Source organism: Podarcis bocagei (assembly GCF_964188305.1).
Source record: "Podarcis bocagei genome assembly, chromosome: 16".
NCBI lineage: Eukaryota > Metazoa > Chordata > Lepidosauria > Squamata > Lacertidae > Podarcis > Podarcis bocagei.
In genome coordinates, this window is record NC_138142.1 from 16,060,722 (window position 1) to 16,078,407 (window position 17,686).

Consider the following 17,686-nt stretch of genomic DNA (forward strand, 5'->3'; position numbering starts at 1 on the left):
CTATCTATGCTTGGGATAGTTTTTCCAGTTTGAAACACATCAAAATAAAGGCTGAATTCTTGGGGTAGATAGGAAAGGAAACCCATGGCTAGGTGTGAGTGCCTGGGCATAGCCTGGTATTTTTTGGGGGGGTGGGACAGGACTTTGTTAGGGGGAGCAGAACTGACATGATTGGCCAGTTAAGTATTTCTATTGTTTTACTTGATCTAGGAGGGGCTGCTGCTCCCCCACCCCATGGTAACGCCCATGTATGGGGAGCCTAGAGGTGTGCAGAGGTAAAAGGTGGGGGGGCTTCTCAGGGGCCCCCTAATTTTTCACCTTCCTTCTGAAACTATGAGTACAGTGGTAAGGTAAAGGGACCCCTGACCATTAGGTCCAGTCGTGGCCGACTTTGGGGTTGCGGCGCTCATCTCATTTTATTGGCCAAGGGAGCAGGCGTACAGCTTCCGGGTCATGTGGCCAGCATGACTAAGCCGCTTCTGGCGAATCAGAGCAGCACACAGAAACGCTGTTTACCTTCCCTCCTGAGCGGTACCTATTTATCTACTTGCACTCTGACGTGCTTTTGAACTGCTAAGTTGGCAGGAGCAGGGACCGAGCAACGGGAGCTCACCCTGTCACGGGGATTCGAACTGCCAACCTTCTGATTGGCAAGTCCTAGGCTCTGTGGTTTAACCCACAGCGCCACCCGCGTCCCGAGTACAGTGGTACCTCGGTTTGAAAACAGTCCTGTTTAAGAATGATTCGGTTGAAGAACTCCGCAAAACCAGAAGTAGTGTCCCGGTTTGCAAACTTTACCTCGGTCTAAGAACGGAATCTGAATGGTGGAAGGGCACCGGCGGCGGGAGGCCTCATTAGGGAAAGCGCACCTCGGTTTAAGAACGGTTTCTGTTTAAGAAAGGACTTCTGGATTAAGTTTGTAAACCGAGGTACCACTGTACAGTATCGGAAACTTGTTCTGCTGTTTCACTGGTATGCTTGCAGTAAACTTCAAGCCCATTTCAGCCTCCTCCTTGCTGGAAGTCAGATGAAGCCCATTTTCTTTGAATCCCAACCTGTCTGTTCTCTTCTCCCAGACATTTTTTTTTTTGGGGGGGGGGAGGCCACTGTGTCCCATTATTCCTGGGGAGGCTTCTACGAACAAGACTTCAAGCTCTGACTGACAAGTTCCACAAAGCATCGAAGTATTTTGTGGGATACGTGAACTTGTAAAACGAAACCTGGGAATAAAGGAAGATCCCCACACGTTTGTGCTTGCTCTGTTTCTTGATCGTAGAATTATAGGGTTGGAAAGGGACCCCCAGCAGTAATCTAGTCCAACCCCTTGCAACGCAGGGGGTCTTATCGCATACATGGAAGAAATCTCCAGTTCCTGTTTTCAAAAGCACTTCAGAATGACCCCTTAAAGCATCAGCTGGGGAGCTGCCAAAGATGTCAAATTGTCCTTAAGCGAACCTGTCAGGGAACTGACATCGGAGCTAGTGGCGGAGGGAAGGCTCTCAAATGATGCTGGAGAAGGGCCCAGCAGGGAGAGAGGCAGCTCCGTAGATGGGGAAGCAAATCAGCGCAACACCAGGGATACAGAGGGGCTGATGGGGGAATCGGCGAGAGGGCTCCAGGACTCTTCACCAGACACCAGCAGGGAGAGCACGGGTCCTCCGCTACCCACGCCCACCCTGCGCAGAAGACTTCCGCGCAGAGAGAGTAGGAGGAGACTGGGTGTCAAACAACTTTTATGTTGGAAAAGATTTAAGAAACTCCCACTGACGGATTCTGCCAGTGACTGAGGCAGCCACCATGAGAAGGGGCTGTGCAGACAGAAAGTTTTAACAAGGCAACATAGCCAGGAGAGGCGGCAACTTACGCACGAGCAACCCCATACCCATTACAGAACCCATTGCCAGGCTTCACCTTGATCACCTAATAAATGCTGCTGGATGCAAAAACTTATGGAATATGCAGAAATGGTGAAACTTTTACCGGAAGAATAAGAAATCAAGACCGCAAACTTTCAATAAGAGAGTGGAAATGGTTTATTGAATATTCACAGATAAATTGTAAACAGATAAGAACATTGGCGGGATGATTGCAATAACCTGCAGTTCTGTAAGAGTATATATTTAAAGTGGATGATCAAATGAGCAAATGAAGTTAATTTGGATATGCAGAAGATATTAAAAATAAATTTAAGGAACCGCAGAAAGAGGGGGAAGCAAGTCAAGTTTTGAAATGTTAAGATGATGGTAAAATTAGTGAAATGTATAAACCTGAAAAGCATAAATAAAATTAAAAGGGGGGAAAATAGTGCTGCTGTTACAGGGAACTTGCAGTGGGGGAATAGGGATTGGGTCCCTGTCATGTGGGCCCAAGAAATCTCCCATCTGCCCTAGGGAGGGAGGGAATACAATAGGCTGGAGAAGGAGGGGAGACCCATTTTGGCTGGCAGACCCAGTTGCTGGGTCTTAGTAAGATCTTCCAAATACCGTACTTTCCCGTGTATAAGACTAGGGTTTTTTACTTTAAAATTATGTGGAAAAACAGTGGGTCGTTTTATACACAGGGCAATCTCCCCCCTATTTTCTTAAATTGGGGTTCCTAAAAATAGGGGACGTCTTATACATGGTGGCATATTTTTTTTTAAAAAAAAATATTAAGAATTTCAACATAACAAATTATCAAAACATATCATCTTCATTATTTTCCCCCATTTTTCCCCTCCCCAAAAAAGACCCTCCCTCCCCCCCAAGACTTCCCTCAGCTCCTTTCTCTGATTTTTCAACCCGTTATTCTCTGCATATTGTAAAATTGTAAAGATCCTTAAATTATCTGTCTGTTATGTTAACAATCAATAAATTTGTGTATGTTTATTCAAAATACATGGGGGCATCTTATACATGGAAAAATACGGTAAATATTCGGAAGATTCTGCTTAGATGGAGCCTGGAATTTGCAGCAGGAAATGCTCTACAGATACTTCAGGTGCGACAGACTGAGACCAAAACTGATGGGCAGCAGATAAGGCTGATGTCACCGGGCTGGGTGGGTGGGGAGGATGACGCCGGCGGCCAGCGTGACTGGTCCTCGTGTCTCGATTTCACACCTGGGTGAGTTTTACCTTTTGCCCAATGGAGCTTTCTAGTCTTGGGCTGTGTATGTAATTAATGGTTGATCGAAACAGGCATGAAGGGCACAGCCAGGCAGTTAATTTTAACTCTGGTGTCATGGTTTCCGCCCAAGCCGCCCACATGGCAGCGAAGGAGCCCGAGACACACATGCCCTTCCAGCCGGACTCCCCTTCCTCCTTTCCTTCCCCTCCGAAAGCTGCTTTCTGGTGCAGAATGGAGGGCTGGTTCTCTGGGCTGGTGAGTAACACGGGCTTTGTTAAGAGGGTGGTTACGGGAGGAGGAATTAGCTCCCAGGTTGGTCTGCGAGAGCCCCCCCTAGGAAGACGAGCGTTCCTTCTCAGGCTCTACTCAGTTGGGACCAGATAGCTCATCCTCTCCAGCCCAGTCCAGCCCAGCCTGCCAACTCCTCAGCGTGAATCACGAGGCTGTGGGTCAATTGCTGCGGTCAAAGTCGGGGTCAGGATGCCCTCAACCTCATCCACCTCCCCCCGTGGTAGGAAGGTGTGCTGTCTCATCTGCAGGCCTGCCCTCCCCCCACATTATTTTGGTTTGGACCAGGCATAGGCAAAGTCCGGCCCTCCAGATGTTTGGGACTACAATTCCCATCATCCCTGACCACTGGTCCTGTTAGCTAGGGATGATGGGAATTGTAGTCCCAAACATCTGGAGGACCAGAGTTTGCCTGGTTTGGACCCAAGTGAGCTCTGGCTGGCAGTTCCTCAGGGCTTCCTTTTCAATTTCTAGAAGGTTCTAGAAGTCCTGATATAAGATGGTGCTAACCACATCTGTCCGAACTTCTCTCCTCCTCACACCCTCCCTGATCTTTGGCCTCATAATGTTAAAGCGTCAAACAAAAATGATCATTCCAAAATCAAAGTTGAGCTCTCTTTTTCTGTGTGTGTGAGAGAGAGAAAAGCTAGCCAGCAATAAATCACACAGAGTCCATGAAGTTAACTCTTTATTGGCAGAAATCACGCCAGCTCAGAGGAGACAGGCATAATGAGCACAACAACTCTTCTCAGTAGGTCTTGCTGTCCCTATGAGGCAGTTGCAAATGCTGAAGACCTCCGCCTTCCCATAGCAATCTGAGCTCCTCCCTCTTTATAACTTCTGGTCCTGGGAGACCGGTGGGGAGGGGAGCTTGTTGCAGCAGGGGGGGGAGACACCCTGGCTTCTTCACCAGCCTGACTCATCTCTACCTCTTGGGCTCCCTCCTCTCTTGCTTCTGCCTCTGATTCTGCACTTCTCTCTTTTCACAGCAAGGGCGTCCCAAATACCACCCCGTCCCCTGCATCACCTCTGAGCATGGCCCCCTGAGATTTGAACCCATTTTCTATGGGCGCTTTGAGGAAGGGTGACGGGTGGCCTTTCTTTCCTCCAGGCTCTTGTGTCTTTTGTCTCCCACCGCAGATTCGGCACCGGAAGTTTTACCAAATGATCCTCGTGCTGGGGATTGGTGGCAACCTCCAGATTGGCTATCAGATTTCTGTGATCAACTATCCCTCCATGGTAAGCAGCCCCTTAAGCAGCTGCACCCGGTGGAAGGGGTGAGCAGGAGCTCACCCTGGTTACATTCCATAGCTGCCTCCTGCACCATCCATGGTCCAGGAGGCGGCAGAAGGTGATGAAGGAAGACTTTCTTTCCATAGGTTTAGCTGGTCAAACAGAATTGATTTGCTGGTGCCTCAGTTTGAGACTGGGGAGGAAGGGAACTGAATTGGATTTAAGATTAACACACCCCCCCGGCTTATTCAGAAGGCTTTAAACCAGGGTAGCAGATGAGCTGCATCTTCAAAGCACATTTCCTGCCCAAAGTATCCCAGTCATACCTCAGGTTGAAGTAGCTTCGGGATGAATATTTTCGGGTTGCGCTCCACGGCGACCCAGAAGTAACAGAGTGCGTTACCTCCGGGTTTCGCCGTTTGCGCATGCGCAGATGCTCAAAAGGACGTCACGCACATGCGCGGAAGCGGCGAGTCGCGCCCCGTGCATGCGCAGACGCGGGTTGCGTTTGCATCTAGAGGTACCAGTGTAATTCATTAAGGGTGTTGGGAATTGTAGCTATGTGAGGAGTAAACTATAGTTCCCATTATTCTTGGGCGGGGGGAGGTGCTTTGAAGGAAGTACTCCCCCCCCCACACACACACACCAAGGGGGTACTCAAGAGTACACAGCAGGGGCACCTCTCTTTTTTGTTAAAATGTGTGGCACTTACTGTAACAATTTCATGGTGATTACGGGCGCCTCTTTTTCTAGAAAAAAAGCACTGTTTGGAGGTACAGTGTATATACCAGTTCTAGCTGGACTGAGCAGGAGCTGAGGCTTGCAGTAACTCTGAATGAGCTGATGGTCGTTTGCTTTAACTGGAGAGCACTGAGAAGTGTGTCTTCTTTGCCTGCTAGAAAGTCCCCGAAAAAGAGTCCTTCCATTTCAGCAATGTTCTAAAATACTCTCTTGACATTTTGAAAATTTGCAATCCGTTTCTCTCAACAGCAGAACTTGAGACAGGAATACAGCGGTACCTTGGTTCTCGAACGGCTTGGCTCCCAAACAAATCAGCTCCCGACCGCTGCAAACCCGGAAGTAAGTTTCCGGTTTGTAAACATTTTTTGGAAGCCAAACATCCGAAGCAGCTTCCGCTTGACTGTAGGAAGCTTCTGCAGCTAATCAGAAGCCGCGCCTTGGTATTTGAACAATTTTGGGAGTCAAAGGAACTCCCGGAACAGATTAAGTTTGACACCCAAGGTACCACTGTACTCATTTAGGAATAATAAACAACTTGACCAATGCTCTTTTCCCAAACCATGAGATTATAATGTATGCATTTTCCAAGGCTGAAATTTCTGTTTCATCTCATTTGCTGCTGGTTTGCAATTGGAATTTATGACACTTTTGATATCTGAGAAATAATCAGCAGAGAAATAATCCCAAAATATCTTTTTGGGATGGGTAGGGAAGCAAACACTTTTAAAGGGTTAAGAAGTAATTCTGCATGATGATGATGATGATGATGATGATGATGATGATGATGATGATGAAGCATTAGCTGATGCCTCAACTCCCCCTTCCTCCCTTCCTTCCTTCCTTCCTTCCTTCCTTCCTTCCTTCCTTCCTTCCTTCCCTCCCTAGTATATCAAGAAATTCATGAATGAGACCTGGCTTGAGCGCTCTGGCTCCCCGCTGCCTGAAGGTGCCCTCTTGTTCCTGTGGTCATTCATTGTGTCTATCTACGGGGCAGGAGGATTGCTGGGCTGCCTCTGCAGTGCCTACCTGACTGTAAAATATGGCAAGTATGTAATAGTCCAAACGGTTGCCAGAAAAGAACTCTCTGAACTTTGGTACACATCCATTCTGCCCTCTGGCTCTGTGTTAAAACCTAGCTGCTGAGATATTCCCTGTTTGAGTTTTCTTACAGCAGAATTTATAAAAGGGTGTGAGAGATCCTGGCGCATGAGAAATCCTGCTTCTCTTGGGACAGCTGTTATTTCTGGTGCCTCCTCTAGCGCTCTGCAGTCCAAGACAGCCAGAGCCAGAATCAGTGCTGTCCCTACCCGGGAGTCAAATGCTGCAAAACAACGGCAAGGGGGGTGCTGGAAAAGGACAGAGTTATTCCTTCTCTCTCGGCAACCTCCTAAGCTATGGCTACCAGATTTTTTTCAATGAATTCGGGGGCACTTCTTTTTTTTTTAAGCTGAGTAGCAAGAGGGAGTCAGTAGTGGGGATGGTGAGGCAAAAGATCCTGGCCCCAAGCACACATGCATATTGTATAAAAGTGCAAAGCCCTTCTTTTGCACCCTGTGAAACATAAATGCGCAGAGTTTTTTTAAAAAACTGGGCAACGGAAGATCAGTCAAAACAAAGGGGGAAGAGAGCAGGAGATCTGTACTGCCAGACGTCCCCAGTTCCCCTTCGGAAATGGCGGCAGCAGCGGCAGTCAGCAGCCCACAGCCAGCCTGGTAGCACAGTTGGCTTTGGCTGGCTTCAGGAGCTGCTCGCTGCCTGCTGCCGTGGCGCCCGCCATTTTTTCTCGCCGGAAGTTCCGGCAAGGGGAAATGGTGGGCACCACAGCAGCCGGCAGCTCCTGAAGCCAGCCAGAGCTGACGCTGCCACGTTTCCCGGGGACAGATTTGCAAATCTGGGGACATTCCGGGGACGGAATTTGTCCGGGGACAGATTTGCAAATCCGGGGACACCTGGTAATCCTACCCTAAGCTCATTTGCTGTCCTTGGTTGCAGTGGAAGATGCTGCCTTCCCATGGCCAATGCACACAGAAGCTTCTGCTTTTGGAAATGGTGGCCTCAGGCAGCAAAATGTCCTGGGCTGGCCCTGGCAGGACGGCTGCTTTCCACTGGCTTAGGAAGCTCTGAACAAATTGGGGCTTGTCAGAGGTTCTGCAGCAGGCCAGATGTGAGTGATGTCCCTCCCGCTCTCCACGTCCCCTCTGCCACCCCATTTCTGTGCCCTCGGATGCAGGAAGAGGAGCATGCTGGGGACTGACCTGCTCATCCTCGCGGCAGCTCTGCTCGTGGCCTTCAGCAAGAGAGCCAAGTCCTTCGAGATGATCCTGATTGGGCGGTTCCTCTTCGGCGTGAGCGCCGGTAAGGTCTTGCGGCATCATTGCGGTAGCCTTGTGAGGACTCCAGAGCCCAGGCATTGTCGTCAGCTGGCAAGGGGCAGCTCCCCACCGAAACCTCTCAACTCCCCTCTCCATTTGAAGGGAGCAAGGGGCTTGTGCCATAGCTGTCAACGTTTCCCTTTTCTTGCGAGGAATCCTATTCAGAATAATAATAATAATATTTTTTTATTTATACCACGCCCTCCCCAGCCAAGACCAGGCTCAGGGCGGCTAACAACCAATAATAAAAACAAGTTGATTAAAATACTATTTAAAAGATTATGATACAACATTAAAACAATTAGGGAGCAATCTCATCATAGGAGGAGAAAGGAAAAAGAAGAAGGGGGAGGGAATCAAACTGATTCTGAGCCAAAGGCCAAGTGGAACAACTCTGTCTTACAGGCCCTGCGGAAAGAAATCAGATCCTGCAGGGCCCTGGTCTCAAGAGACAGAGCATTCCACCAGGCTGGAGCCAGTGTTGAAAAGGCCGTGGCTCTGGCTGAGGCTAATCTAACTTCCTTAGGGCCTGGGACCTCTAGAGTGTTGCTATATATGGACCTTAAGGTCCTCCGTGGGGCATACAAGGGAATAAGGGAATTTCCCTTTAAAAAGAGGAAGCGTTGACAGCTATGGCTAGTGCCACATTTGCCAACGTGGTTGGACAACCATTCTGGGGCCGGTGGGTGGGTGGATTTGGTAAGGGGTTGGGTTCATACGTCCGTGGTCTCTTTGGTTCAGCTCACGGCCACGTCAGCCCCTTTTTTTGGGGTGCTTCTCTCCCTTTGACTCTGTTCCTCTCTTGTCCTTCTCTCCCCCTGTGCCCCAGGCTTTTGCTTGACCATCCACCCCCAGTATGCTGGAGAAGTTTCGCCCAAGAAGCTCCGAGGCTTCGCAAACGCCACGTCCGCCTTCTTTTGGTCCTTGGGGAAATCCTTGGGCCAAATCCTTGGGCTCAGGTACTTGCACCTCCCGGGGTGGATAGAAGGCTCCCTTTCTCTGGCTGGGCCACAGTACCAGCTCTCTGACCGCCGCCTCCTGAGCCTGGACTGAGCTGAGCGGACCTGTGCTCTGATTCCACGTGAAGCCTCGCCTGATCCTCCTCCTCCTCCTCTGCAGGGAGTGCCTGGGCACAGAGTCCTCCTGGCCTTCACTCCTGGCCTTCATTGGGGCCACAGCCTTCCTCCAGCTGCTAACTCTGCCCTTCTTCCCCGAATCTCCTCCGTACCTCTTGATCCAGAAGGGAAACGAAGGCGCCTGCGTGAAGGGTGAGGCCTCCAAGGACTGCCCTGGGGAGAAAGGGGGATAGACAACAGGAAGGGGGAAAGAGACTAGGCAGCATCTTGGCCAATGCTTCATCTCTCACATACACATTTTCCAGGAAAAAAAGTGGGGTTCTTGAGGTGGAAGGGGCAGCTTAAAACCTCCTTGGGCCTGCCAGTTCTTCACGACAACCCTCACCCCATATGTAAAGTATTATTGTTAGAAGTGGCATTGGGATTGCTTAATTTTATCTTGGACTGCCCTAGCCTACAGGATCTAGACATCCACATAGGTCCCGATGCCAGGACCCTCCTGGCAGATTCTACACAATCCCCCTCCACTTGCCAAGGTCTGCTGCAATTGCCACCTCCTTTGGCTCCAAGGGCTGTGGCTTTCATGCTCTTTCTTCAGCTCATAGTGGTGAGGAGGAATGGAAGTTCCCCCAGAATGTCTGCTTTATATACATTATTTACACAATGGGCCCCACGTGACTGGCTAATTCCGGGATTCTCCTGTAGACCAATCAGGTTGCGGCATTCTGGATCCTATTGTTCTAGGACCAATCAGACTGCTGCATTCTGAATCCTATTGTTCTAGGACCAATCAGACTGCTGCATTTTGGATCCTATTGTTCTAGGACCAATCAGACTGCTGCATTCTGGTTCCTATTGTTCTAGGACCAATCAGACTGCTGCATTCTGGTTCCTATTGTTCTAGGACCAATCAGCCTGCTGCATTCTGAATCCTATTGTTCTAGGACCAATCAGACTGCTGTATTTTGGATCCTATTGTTCTAGGACCAATCAGACTGCTGCATTCTGAATCCTATTGTTCTAGGACCAATCAGACTGCTGCATTTTGGATCCTATTGTTCTAGGATCAATCAGACTGCTGCATTTTGGGTCCTATTCAACTCAGTACGTAACACCTCCCTCCTGGATTTGTCAGTAAGTCTGGCTCCTTCCTCTTCTCCCCCCAACCCAGCCATGCACCAGCTCTGGGGTCAAGAAGATCACCAGCAGGAACTCAGTGACCTGAAGCAGGAAGCAGAAAACAGCACCAAAGTCCTGAGTGCGAGAGAGCTGCTCAGAGACCAGTCCCTGCGTCGGCAGCTGCACATCCTCGTGGCAGTCGTCGTCACCCTCCAGCTCTGCGGCATCAACGCAGTTGAGTTCTAAAGGCTCCCCTTGGCTGCAACAATGAACAGCCCTGCCTTTGGGTTTGGAGGGACTCACCTACATTGGGAAAGAAAAAGCGCTTTACGCGCGTTGTTTGTGCATTCTAACACAGTGACACCAGGTGGCGCTGTGGAGTTCCGTTTGTGCTAACCCGATTTTTCATGCAAAGTTTGCAACGGCGTTTAACTGAAACGCTTCTTTGATGTGTCTAGATCCGCAGACAGAAAACAAGCACAGCTAAGGAAGAAAAGGTGTAGACTGGATCACACAACTGACAGGGCTGGGAGGAAGAAGAGGATAATGGGTGATAGAAGCAATGGGTTTACACTGCAGAAAGGCAGACTGAGGTTTAGCATCACAAACACTTCTGAACTCTAATAATCTTCAGGAATGGAAAGGAGCCTTGATGGGTTGGGGAGGCTGACAAGTATAGCTGAAGGCAGCAGCCAGAGGACAGAGCCTCTCCTTCCAAGACCTTCTCTCTTACCAGTGTTTTGACACGTGAGGCTTAACAATCTTCTATGCTAATATTTTACTTGGGTGCCTGATCAGTGGCGATGCAGGAGACAGGCTCTTCAGATGCAAACAGGCATTCTGGCCTGGGTAGGATTCGCATTTCCATGGGGTGCCAGCTGGAGCCAGGTGTGAAGGTTCAGGTGTGAAAGTGCTCTGAGCTGGCTGCCCTGAAGACTCACCTGCGCTGGGGGGGGGGGAGCACCTGCAGCCTTAGCCCAAGGCAGCCAAAGCACAGGAAATCTGTATCTGAACACATGAAACTCTCCCTTGATGACAGACTTCTTTGCCCATTTGCTTTGGTTGCCTTAATCTTAATGCCAGCTGTTGTGAGACCAAGTTGGCAAGTGTGCAATGCCCCCCCCCCAGGGTTGCCCTGGAGGTGGGAGCGGCCAACAAGAGCCCCTTTTGACAACTCCTTCCTTTCTTCTCCTGTGATGAGGCTGCATTTTAATATTTTAATGTTGTATTTTAATCTTGTTTTTAAGTTGTATTCATTGTTTTTATTATTGCTTGTTAGCCGCCCTGAGCCCGGCCTTGGCTGGGGAGGGCGGAGTATAAATAAAAATTATTATTATTATTATCTCCTTCCTTTCTCCACAGGTCTATTTCTACACTTTCGAAGTCTTCCGCACAGCCGGTTTTGCAGAGGACCTCCTCCCTTACGTCTCGCTGGGGGTGGGCTTCTGCGAGCTCCTCTCCTCCTTCCTCTGTGTAAGACCCTTTCCCAGGCAGTCCCCTTTTTTCTGCCATTTTCCACCGAGGCGCAAGTGTGTGGAGCTCCTTTCCTCCTTCCCCATTGGTGTGCCGCCTGGTACCGTCTCTTCACGCCAGCCATAGGCTGCTGCAGATGCACCTTTTCGCTCCAGCCTTTTGGAAATGGAAGAACCATTTTCTTGTCTCCTCCCTGGTGTGTGTTTAGAGGGGTTATCGTTTCAACTGAACTATGTTTTCATAGGCTGTAATTCGCCCTGAGGCCTCATGGTCAAGACAGAGTAAGAATTGCAATAAATAATGATGGTGATGATAATTACTCTTCCCCCTTCTTCAGATTCTGACAATTGAGAGGTTTGGACGGCGGACCCTCCTGTGGCAGGGCTGTGGCATGATGGCGCTTGTCCTCTTTCTCCTCACAATTACTCTCTCAGTACAGGTAAGAGCCAAGGACATATACTGCCTCGGGCGCTGGATTAAATTGACTGGCGGGCCTGATTAGGCATGCCAGGTTTAACAGATACCTGCCAGACTGTATTCGAAAAGAGAGGTACAAGCCCCTAAAGTCCAAAGACAATTGGAAAGCTTTCCCCATTTCCTTCCTCCTTGCAGAGGAATACAGTGGTACCTCGGGTTAAGAACTTAATTCGTTCTGGAGGTCCATTCTTAACCTGAAACTGTTCTTAACTTGAGGTACCACTTTAGCTATTGGGTCCTCCCGCTGCCGCCGTGTGATTTCTGTTCTCATCCTGAAGCAAAGTTCTTAACTTGAGGTACTATTTCTGGGTTAGCAGAGTCTGTAACCTGAAGCGTATGTAACCCACTGTAGCTTCAGGATTGCTCTCCTGTACTATTTCAGACACGTGGTTTATACAGTTCTGTATGTGTTCGCCTTCTACATTTATGAATGTTTATTCAATATCTGAGACTTTAGAATTCTTATAACACAAGAGAGAGAAATGAAGCAGGGAGCTATGAGACCCCATGGACACCAGGGCCGGCCTGCCCATGAGGCAATGTGAGGCAGCTGCTTACAGTCTCCTTTGCTTCTTGCCCTGCTCCTCTCCAGACTCCCCAACACGCCCTTCAGTGCTCCTTATCTTCTCTAAACCACCTCTAGTCGCCTCCGTCAGCAGCAACACCAAAAAGTAGGAGGGGGGGGGCCTTTTTCTGTTTTGCGTCCAGCGGCAAAACAACACTGCTCCCCCTCCCCAAGTCTTCAGCAGACTCCTTCGGTTTCAACCTCTAAACACCTGCCGATAGGCGGGAAATTGGGAATACGCAATCGTTAGCTGATTTCTGGTTTTAACATGTTTTTATAAGGTGCCTATTGCATGGCTTTGTGTCCAGTTGTTGCAAACTGCTTTGATGGTTTCTTTACGAAATAGTAGTGTATGGTTTTTTAAATACCCAGTGTGAATTCATTGGCGCTTGTCGTTTTTCCCCTCCTCCCTCCCCTAGAACAAATCTCACTGGGCGTCGTACTGCAGCGTCACCCTGGTTTTCCTCTTTGTTCTCTTCTTTGGAATCGGACCAAGTGAGTAGAGGATGTCGGAACACGCCTGGGGGGCACACACAGCCCCCAGGATGAGACAAACCTCTCTGGGTGTCTTCCTGATGAAGCGCAGCCCAGGACATCCATAAATCTTCAGTCCCGGCACGCAATAGCGCTATATATCAGAAGACTATGTGCACGCTCACTCTGCAGAGTATAGCAGAAACGAAGTGGAGCTTGGTGTGTGCATTCTAAGTATTTATTAAGCAATATATACAGCCCAAGGGACGCGGGTGGCACTGTGGGTTAAACCACAGAGCCTAGGACTTGCCGATCAGAAGGTCGGCGGTTCAAATCCCCGCGACGGGGTGAGCTCCCATTGCTTGGTCCCTGCTCCTGCCAACCTAGCAGTTCAAAAGAACGTCAAAGTGCAAGTAGATAAATAGCTACCACTCTGGCAGGAAGGTAAACGGCGTTTCCGTGCGCTGCTCTGGTTCGCCAGAAGCGGCTTAGTCATGCTGGCCACAGGACCTGGAAGCTATACACCGGCTCCCTCGGCCAATGAAGCGAGATGATTGCCGCAACCCCAGAGTCGGCCACGACTGGACCTAATGGTCAGGGGTCCCTTTACCTTTACCTATATACAGCACAAAGCAATCATGGCGTCCTCTCAGTTCTTCTCCAAGGGACACAAAGAAACAGTCCAAAAGTACAGTACAACGGAAGAGAGATAAGACTGACTTCCGTTCTCACACTTTCCAAGCCTAGAAAGTAAACACTGACATGTGATGTAACAATCGCACATCCAGCAACGGAGGAGTGAAATGCTAACAGAGGAGGCCTTTACCCCGGCAGGGCTGGGGGCAACTGCTCCTGGTTGGGGAGGGTGGGGATGTTACCTCCAGGTGTGAGTTGCAAGGTCCTGCTAGGCAACAGCACTGAGGAAGGGGAATAATTGCACTAAGGCCAGACCCAGGAACATGCCAAAACCCCAAGCATTTCACAGTCGGTAGAATAGGAGACTCTGAATCTCAGAGTTGTGGGTCCAAGCCCCATGTTGGGCAATAGATTCCTGCTGGACTAGATGCCTCTACAATTATATGATTTCTTGTGTCTTTCCCTCCCTCCTGCCTCAGATGGAGCCTCCATGTCTGTCATGATGGAAATCTTCAGCCAGTCTTCCAGACCAGCAGCTTTCCTGATTGGCGGCTGCCTGAATTGGGCCGGCCTCTTTGTCATTGGAATCACCTTCCCATTTGCTGTGGTCAGTGTCTATCAGGTTCACACACACACACACACACACACAGAGAGAGAGAGAGAGAGAGAGAGAGAGAGAGAGAGAGAGAGACCTCCTTCCAGCCTTCCTTCCTGATGCCACGGCTTCTGCCTTCTCTCTGTGGCCCCAATAATGCTGGGGCAACACAGGCGAGCAAGCGGGGTATAAATAATAAAATTATTGTTGTTATTCTTATATGGCCCCATGCTCAAGAGAGCAGCCTGGTGCTGCCCCAAGGGCAAGGAGATATGTGCATGACTCCTACGGCATCTGTAGTGTCTCTCTGGATAACCATTTCCTCAGAATAGCTTCAGGAGACCCCCTCCCTCAGCTACACACCTTGGCAATGGAACCCAGTGTGGTGCTGTGCAGGGGGAGCCAATGTGGTTCAGGTATGGTTGCTGGACTCCAAACCACACCAGTCCTGGCAGGCAGCAGGGCCAATGGCCAGGGATGAGGTGGCTTGCAGACCACATCATCTCGCTACCCCTGGGGTATGGATAGGCTGCTGGTTGTGGAGCCTCGGCCCAGTATACCTGAAGGAGCATCTCCACCCCCATCGCTCAGCCCGGACACTGAACTCTAGCTCCAAGGGCCTTCTGGTGGTTCCCTCACTGCAAGAAGTTAGGTTACAGGGAACCAGACAGAGGGCCTTCTCGGTAGTGGCGCCCTCCCTGTGGAACGCCCTCCCATCAGATGTCAAGGAAATAAACAACAATCTGACTTTGAGAAGACATCTGAAGGACCCCTGTTTAGGGAAGTTTTTAAAGTTTGGTGTTTTGTTGTGTTTTTAATATTCTGTTGGGAGCCGCCCAGAGTGGCTGAGGAAACACAGCCAGATGGGCAGGGTATACATAAATTATGATTATGATTATTACCATAGGCCACACTGGCTGACCATGGCTGACCAGTTGCACATTATCCCATCACCTGGAGCTCCTAAGGTGCAGGATGACATGAAAAGCACTTCTAAGTATCTAAAAATGGGCCAAAGGGCCGAACTTGACCTGCCCCTATTTGCATAATAACCAAGTAACTTTCACACCAGGTTCAGCGTTCTGAGGGGACTGCTGCAGCGCAGGAAGCAACTGAGCCTGAGGCTGTCAGCTAGGAGCCCCCAGGAGAAACTCCTGTACCAATAGGGCCTGTCAGGCCAGAGACGGGCCCCTCGCAGGTACCTTTTCCTGAGGACCCTTACCAGTCCAGCAGCACAGGGAGCACTCCAAGGCGGAAGGCCCAACTTCAGGCCCTTTAAGCATTTAGAGTTCTCCACAAATGTGTTATCTGAAACGTTGGTGGTATAGTGGTTAGCATAGTTGCCTTCCAAGCAGTTGACCCGGGTTCGATTCCCGGCCAACGCAGTATTTCCCCTCACCCTCTTAGGGACGCAGGTGGTGCTATGGGTTAAACCACAGAGCCTAGGACTTGCCAATCAGAAGGTCGACGGTTCTAATCCCTGCGACGGGGTGAGCTCCCGTTGCTCGGTCCCTGCTGCTGCCAACCTAGCAGTTCGAAAGCACGCCAAGGTGCAAGTAGATAAATAGGCAGGAAGGTAAACGGCGTTTCCGTGCACTGCTCTGGTTCGCCAGAAGCGGCTTAGTCATGCTGGCCACATGACCCGGAAGCTGTATGCCGGCTCCCTCGACCAGTAAAGCGAGATGAGCCCCGCAACATCAGAGTCGGCCACGACTGGACCTAATGGTCAGGGGGTCCTTTTACCTTTACCTTTACAAAGGGGTTATGTCTGTTCTCGGGCTTTGTTGGAGCCACTTGCTCCCATGGAGCTCTCCGTGGTCCTGCAACACCTGACCTGCCTTGCTGCTGCCATCAGGCCTGAACACCAGGGCAGCCTCCCTGAGAGGTAACTAGACACAATGTTAAACACAGCGTTGTGGTTCATGTTGTTGTTGTTTTAATTAGTAATGATAATAATAATAATAATAATAATAATAATAATAATAATAATTTATTATTTATTATTTATACCCTGCCCATCTGGGTGGGTTTCCAACCACTCTGGGCGGCTTCCAACACAAGATTAAAATTCATCAGATAATAAAAACTTCCCAAAACAGGGCTGCCTTCAGATGTCTCCTAATTAGGAGTTGTGAGGGTGGAGAATCCAGACCAGGAGGAGGATGTGGGAAGAGGGAGTTTCAACCTTTCCCTCCTGAAATCAATTCAACCCCCTCTGGGGGGGGGAAGCAAATGGGGACATTGGGAGGTGATTTTCGGTGGGGAAATTCTTCAGGAGGAAAGGGTTGCACCTGTGCACTGTGGCCACCATTGAGAAGAGAAGAAAACTATGTGACAAAATCACACTGTCTAGTCTGGCCCTCATCTCTCTCCTGATTCTCCTCCCCTGTGTCTGAATCCCAGCTTCAAGTGTTTGCAGACTCCTCTCCCTTCTGGCCAACGCAGTAGCCTCGGCTGTGACACCATATGGCCCGGGCCAAAACTGGACAAACATTGCAAGGGCACAAAGAGGGCTTGTTCAAGGGGTTGATCATTGCACTCTCTCCCCCTACCTCCATCTTATTTCCAGGATGCTCTGGGCCCTTTCTGTTTCCTCCTCTTCATGGCTGTCCTTGTGGGGTCAGGAATCTTCTTCTACCTGTTCCTCCCAGAGACGAAAGGGAAGTCCATTGTGGAAATCACAGAGGAATTCAGCAACCCATCACCTTTTCAGAAGAGACTAACTTCTGCCCTTCGGACAGGCTTCCGGGATGACCTCTCTGCCTACACCAGCTTCTGAGCTCAGCAGCCAAGGGAGAACTTGCTACTAGGAGGCTCTCAACCTGGGCAGGTTTTCAACTGATATTCACAACAGCAAGAGGCACAACACTCCCTTTTAAACACACAGAGACACCCTCTCTGTGGTCTTTCACTATCTGTGCCCCTCTTGCCCACCTTCACAACTGATGGGGGTCTTCCTCCCCCTGGTCAATAGCTACACACAAGTTCAAAGAGTCCTCTTGGAAATGACACCAGCTGATTTCTTTTAAGCTGAAGCAAAGGCCACTTCCTAGCCATCACTGTAGGTCAGAGCCAGTTTCAGACGGTACACAATGGACCTCCCCCTCTTTCTTCTCCCCTGAAGAGACTTGAGCTATTGCTTGGGAGGCAAAATCCAATATGCACTCCAAGAAATTTAGGGACACTAGGAAGGAAGACCTTGTTGTGGCTGGAGTGAGCTGTCCAGAGCATCTGCCTAAGGCAGGGGTCAGCAATTTTTTTCAGCAGGGGGCCGATCCACTGTCCCTCAGACCTGGTTGGGGGCCGGTCTATATTTTTTTGGGGGGGGATGAATGAATTCCTATGCCCCACAAATAACCCAGAATTGCATTTTAAATACAGTGGTACCTCGGGTTAAGTACTTAATTCGTTCCGGAGGTCCGTTCTTAACCTGAAACTGTTCTTAACCTGAAGCACCACTTTAACTAATGGGGCCTCCTCCTGCTGCCGCCGTGCTGCCGGAGCACGATTTCTGTTCTCATCCTGAAGCA

At 49.8% G+C, this 17,686-nt stretch overlaps 1 protein-coding gene across 1 annotated transcript in view; it reads left to right on the plus strand.

Annotated features, from left to right (window-relative positions):
* Window positions 1-3,245: 3,245 nt before the first annotated feature.
* Window positions 3,246-17,686, plus strand: part of LOC308575554 (uncharacterized protein) — a gene marked incomplete at its 5' end in the record, with an annotated part of 32,882 nt that continues 18,441 nt past the window's right edge. Inside the window, 12 exons of the mRNA XM_081174310.1 lie at window positions 3,246-3,362; window positions 4,536-4,634; window positions 6,255-6,415; window positions 7,600-7,724; window positions 8,571-8,700; window positions 8,861-9,009; window positions 9,989-10,170; window positions 11,299-11,409; window positions 11,747-11,848; window positions 12,871-12,946; window positions 14,041-14,168; window positions 16,726-16,927. Coding sequence (XP_081030436.1) covers window positions 3,246-3,362; window positions 4,536-4,634; window positions 6,255-6,415; window positions 7,600-7,724; window positions 8,571-8,700; window positions 8,861-9,009; window positions 9,989-10,170; window positions 11,299-11,409; window positions 11,747-11,848; window positions 12,871-12,946; window positions 14,041-14,168; window positions 16,726-16,927 — 1,582 coding nt within the window. The remainder of the gene's footprint in view (window positions 3,363-4,535; window positions 4,635-6,254; window positions 6,416-7,599; window positions 7,725-8,570; window positions 8,701-8,860; window positions 9,010-9,988; window positions 10,171-11,298; window positions 11,410-11,746; window positions 11,849-12,870; window positions 12,947-14,040; window positions 14,169-16,725; window positions 16,928-17,686) is intronic.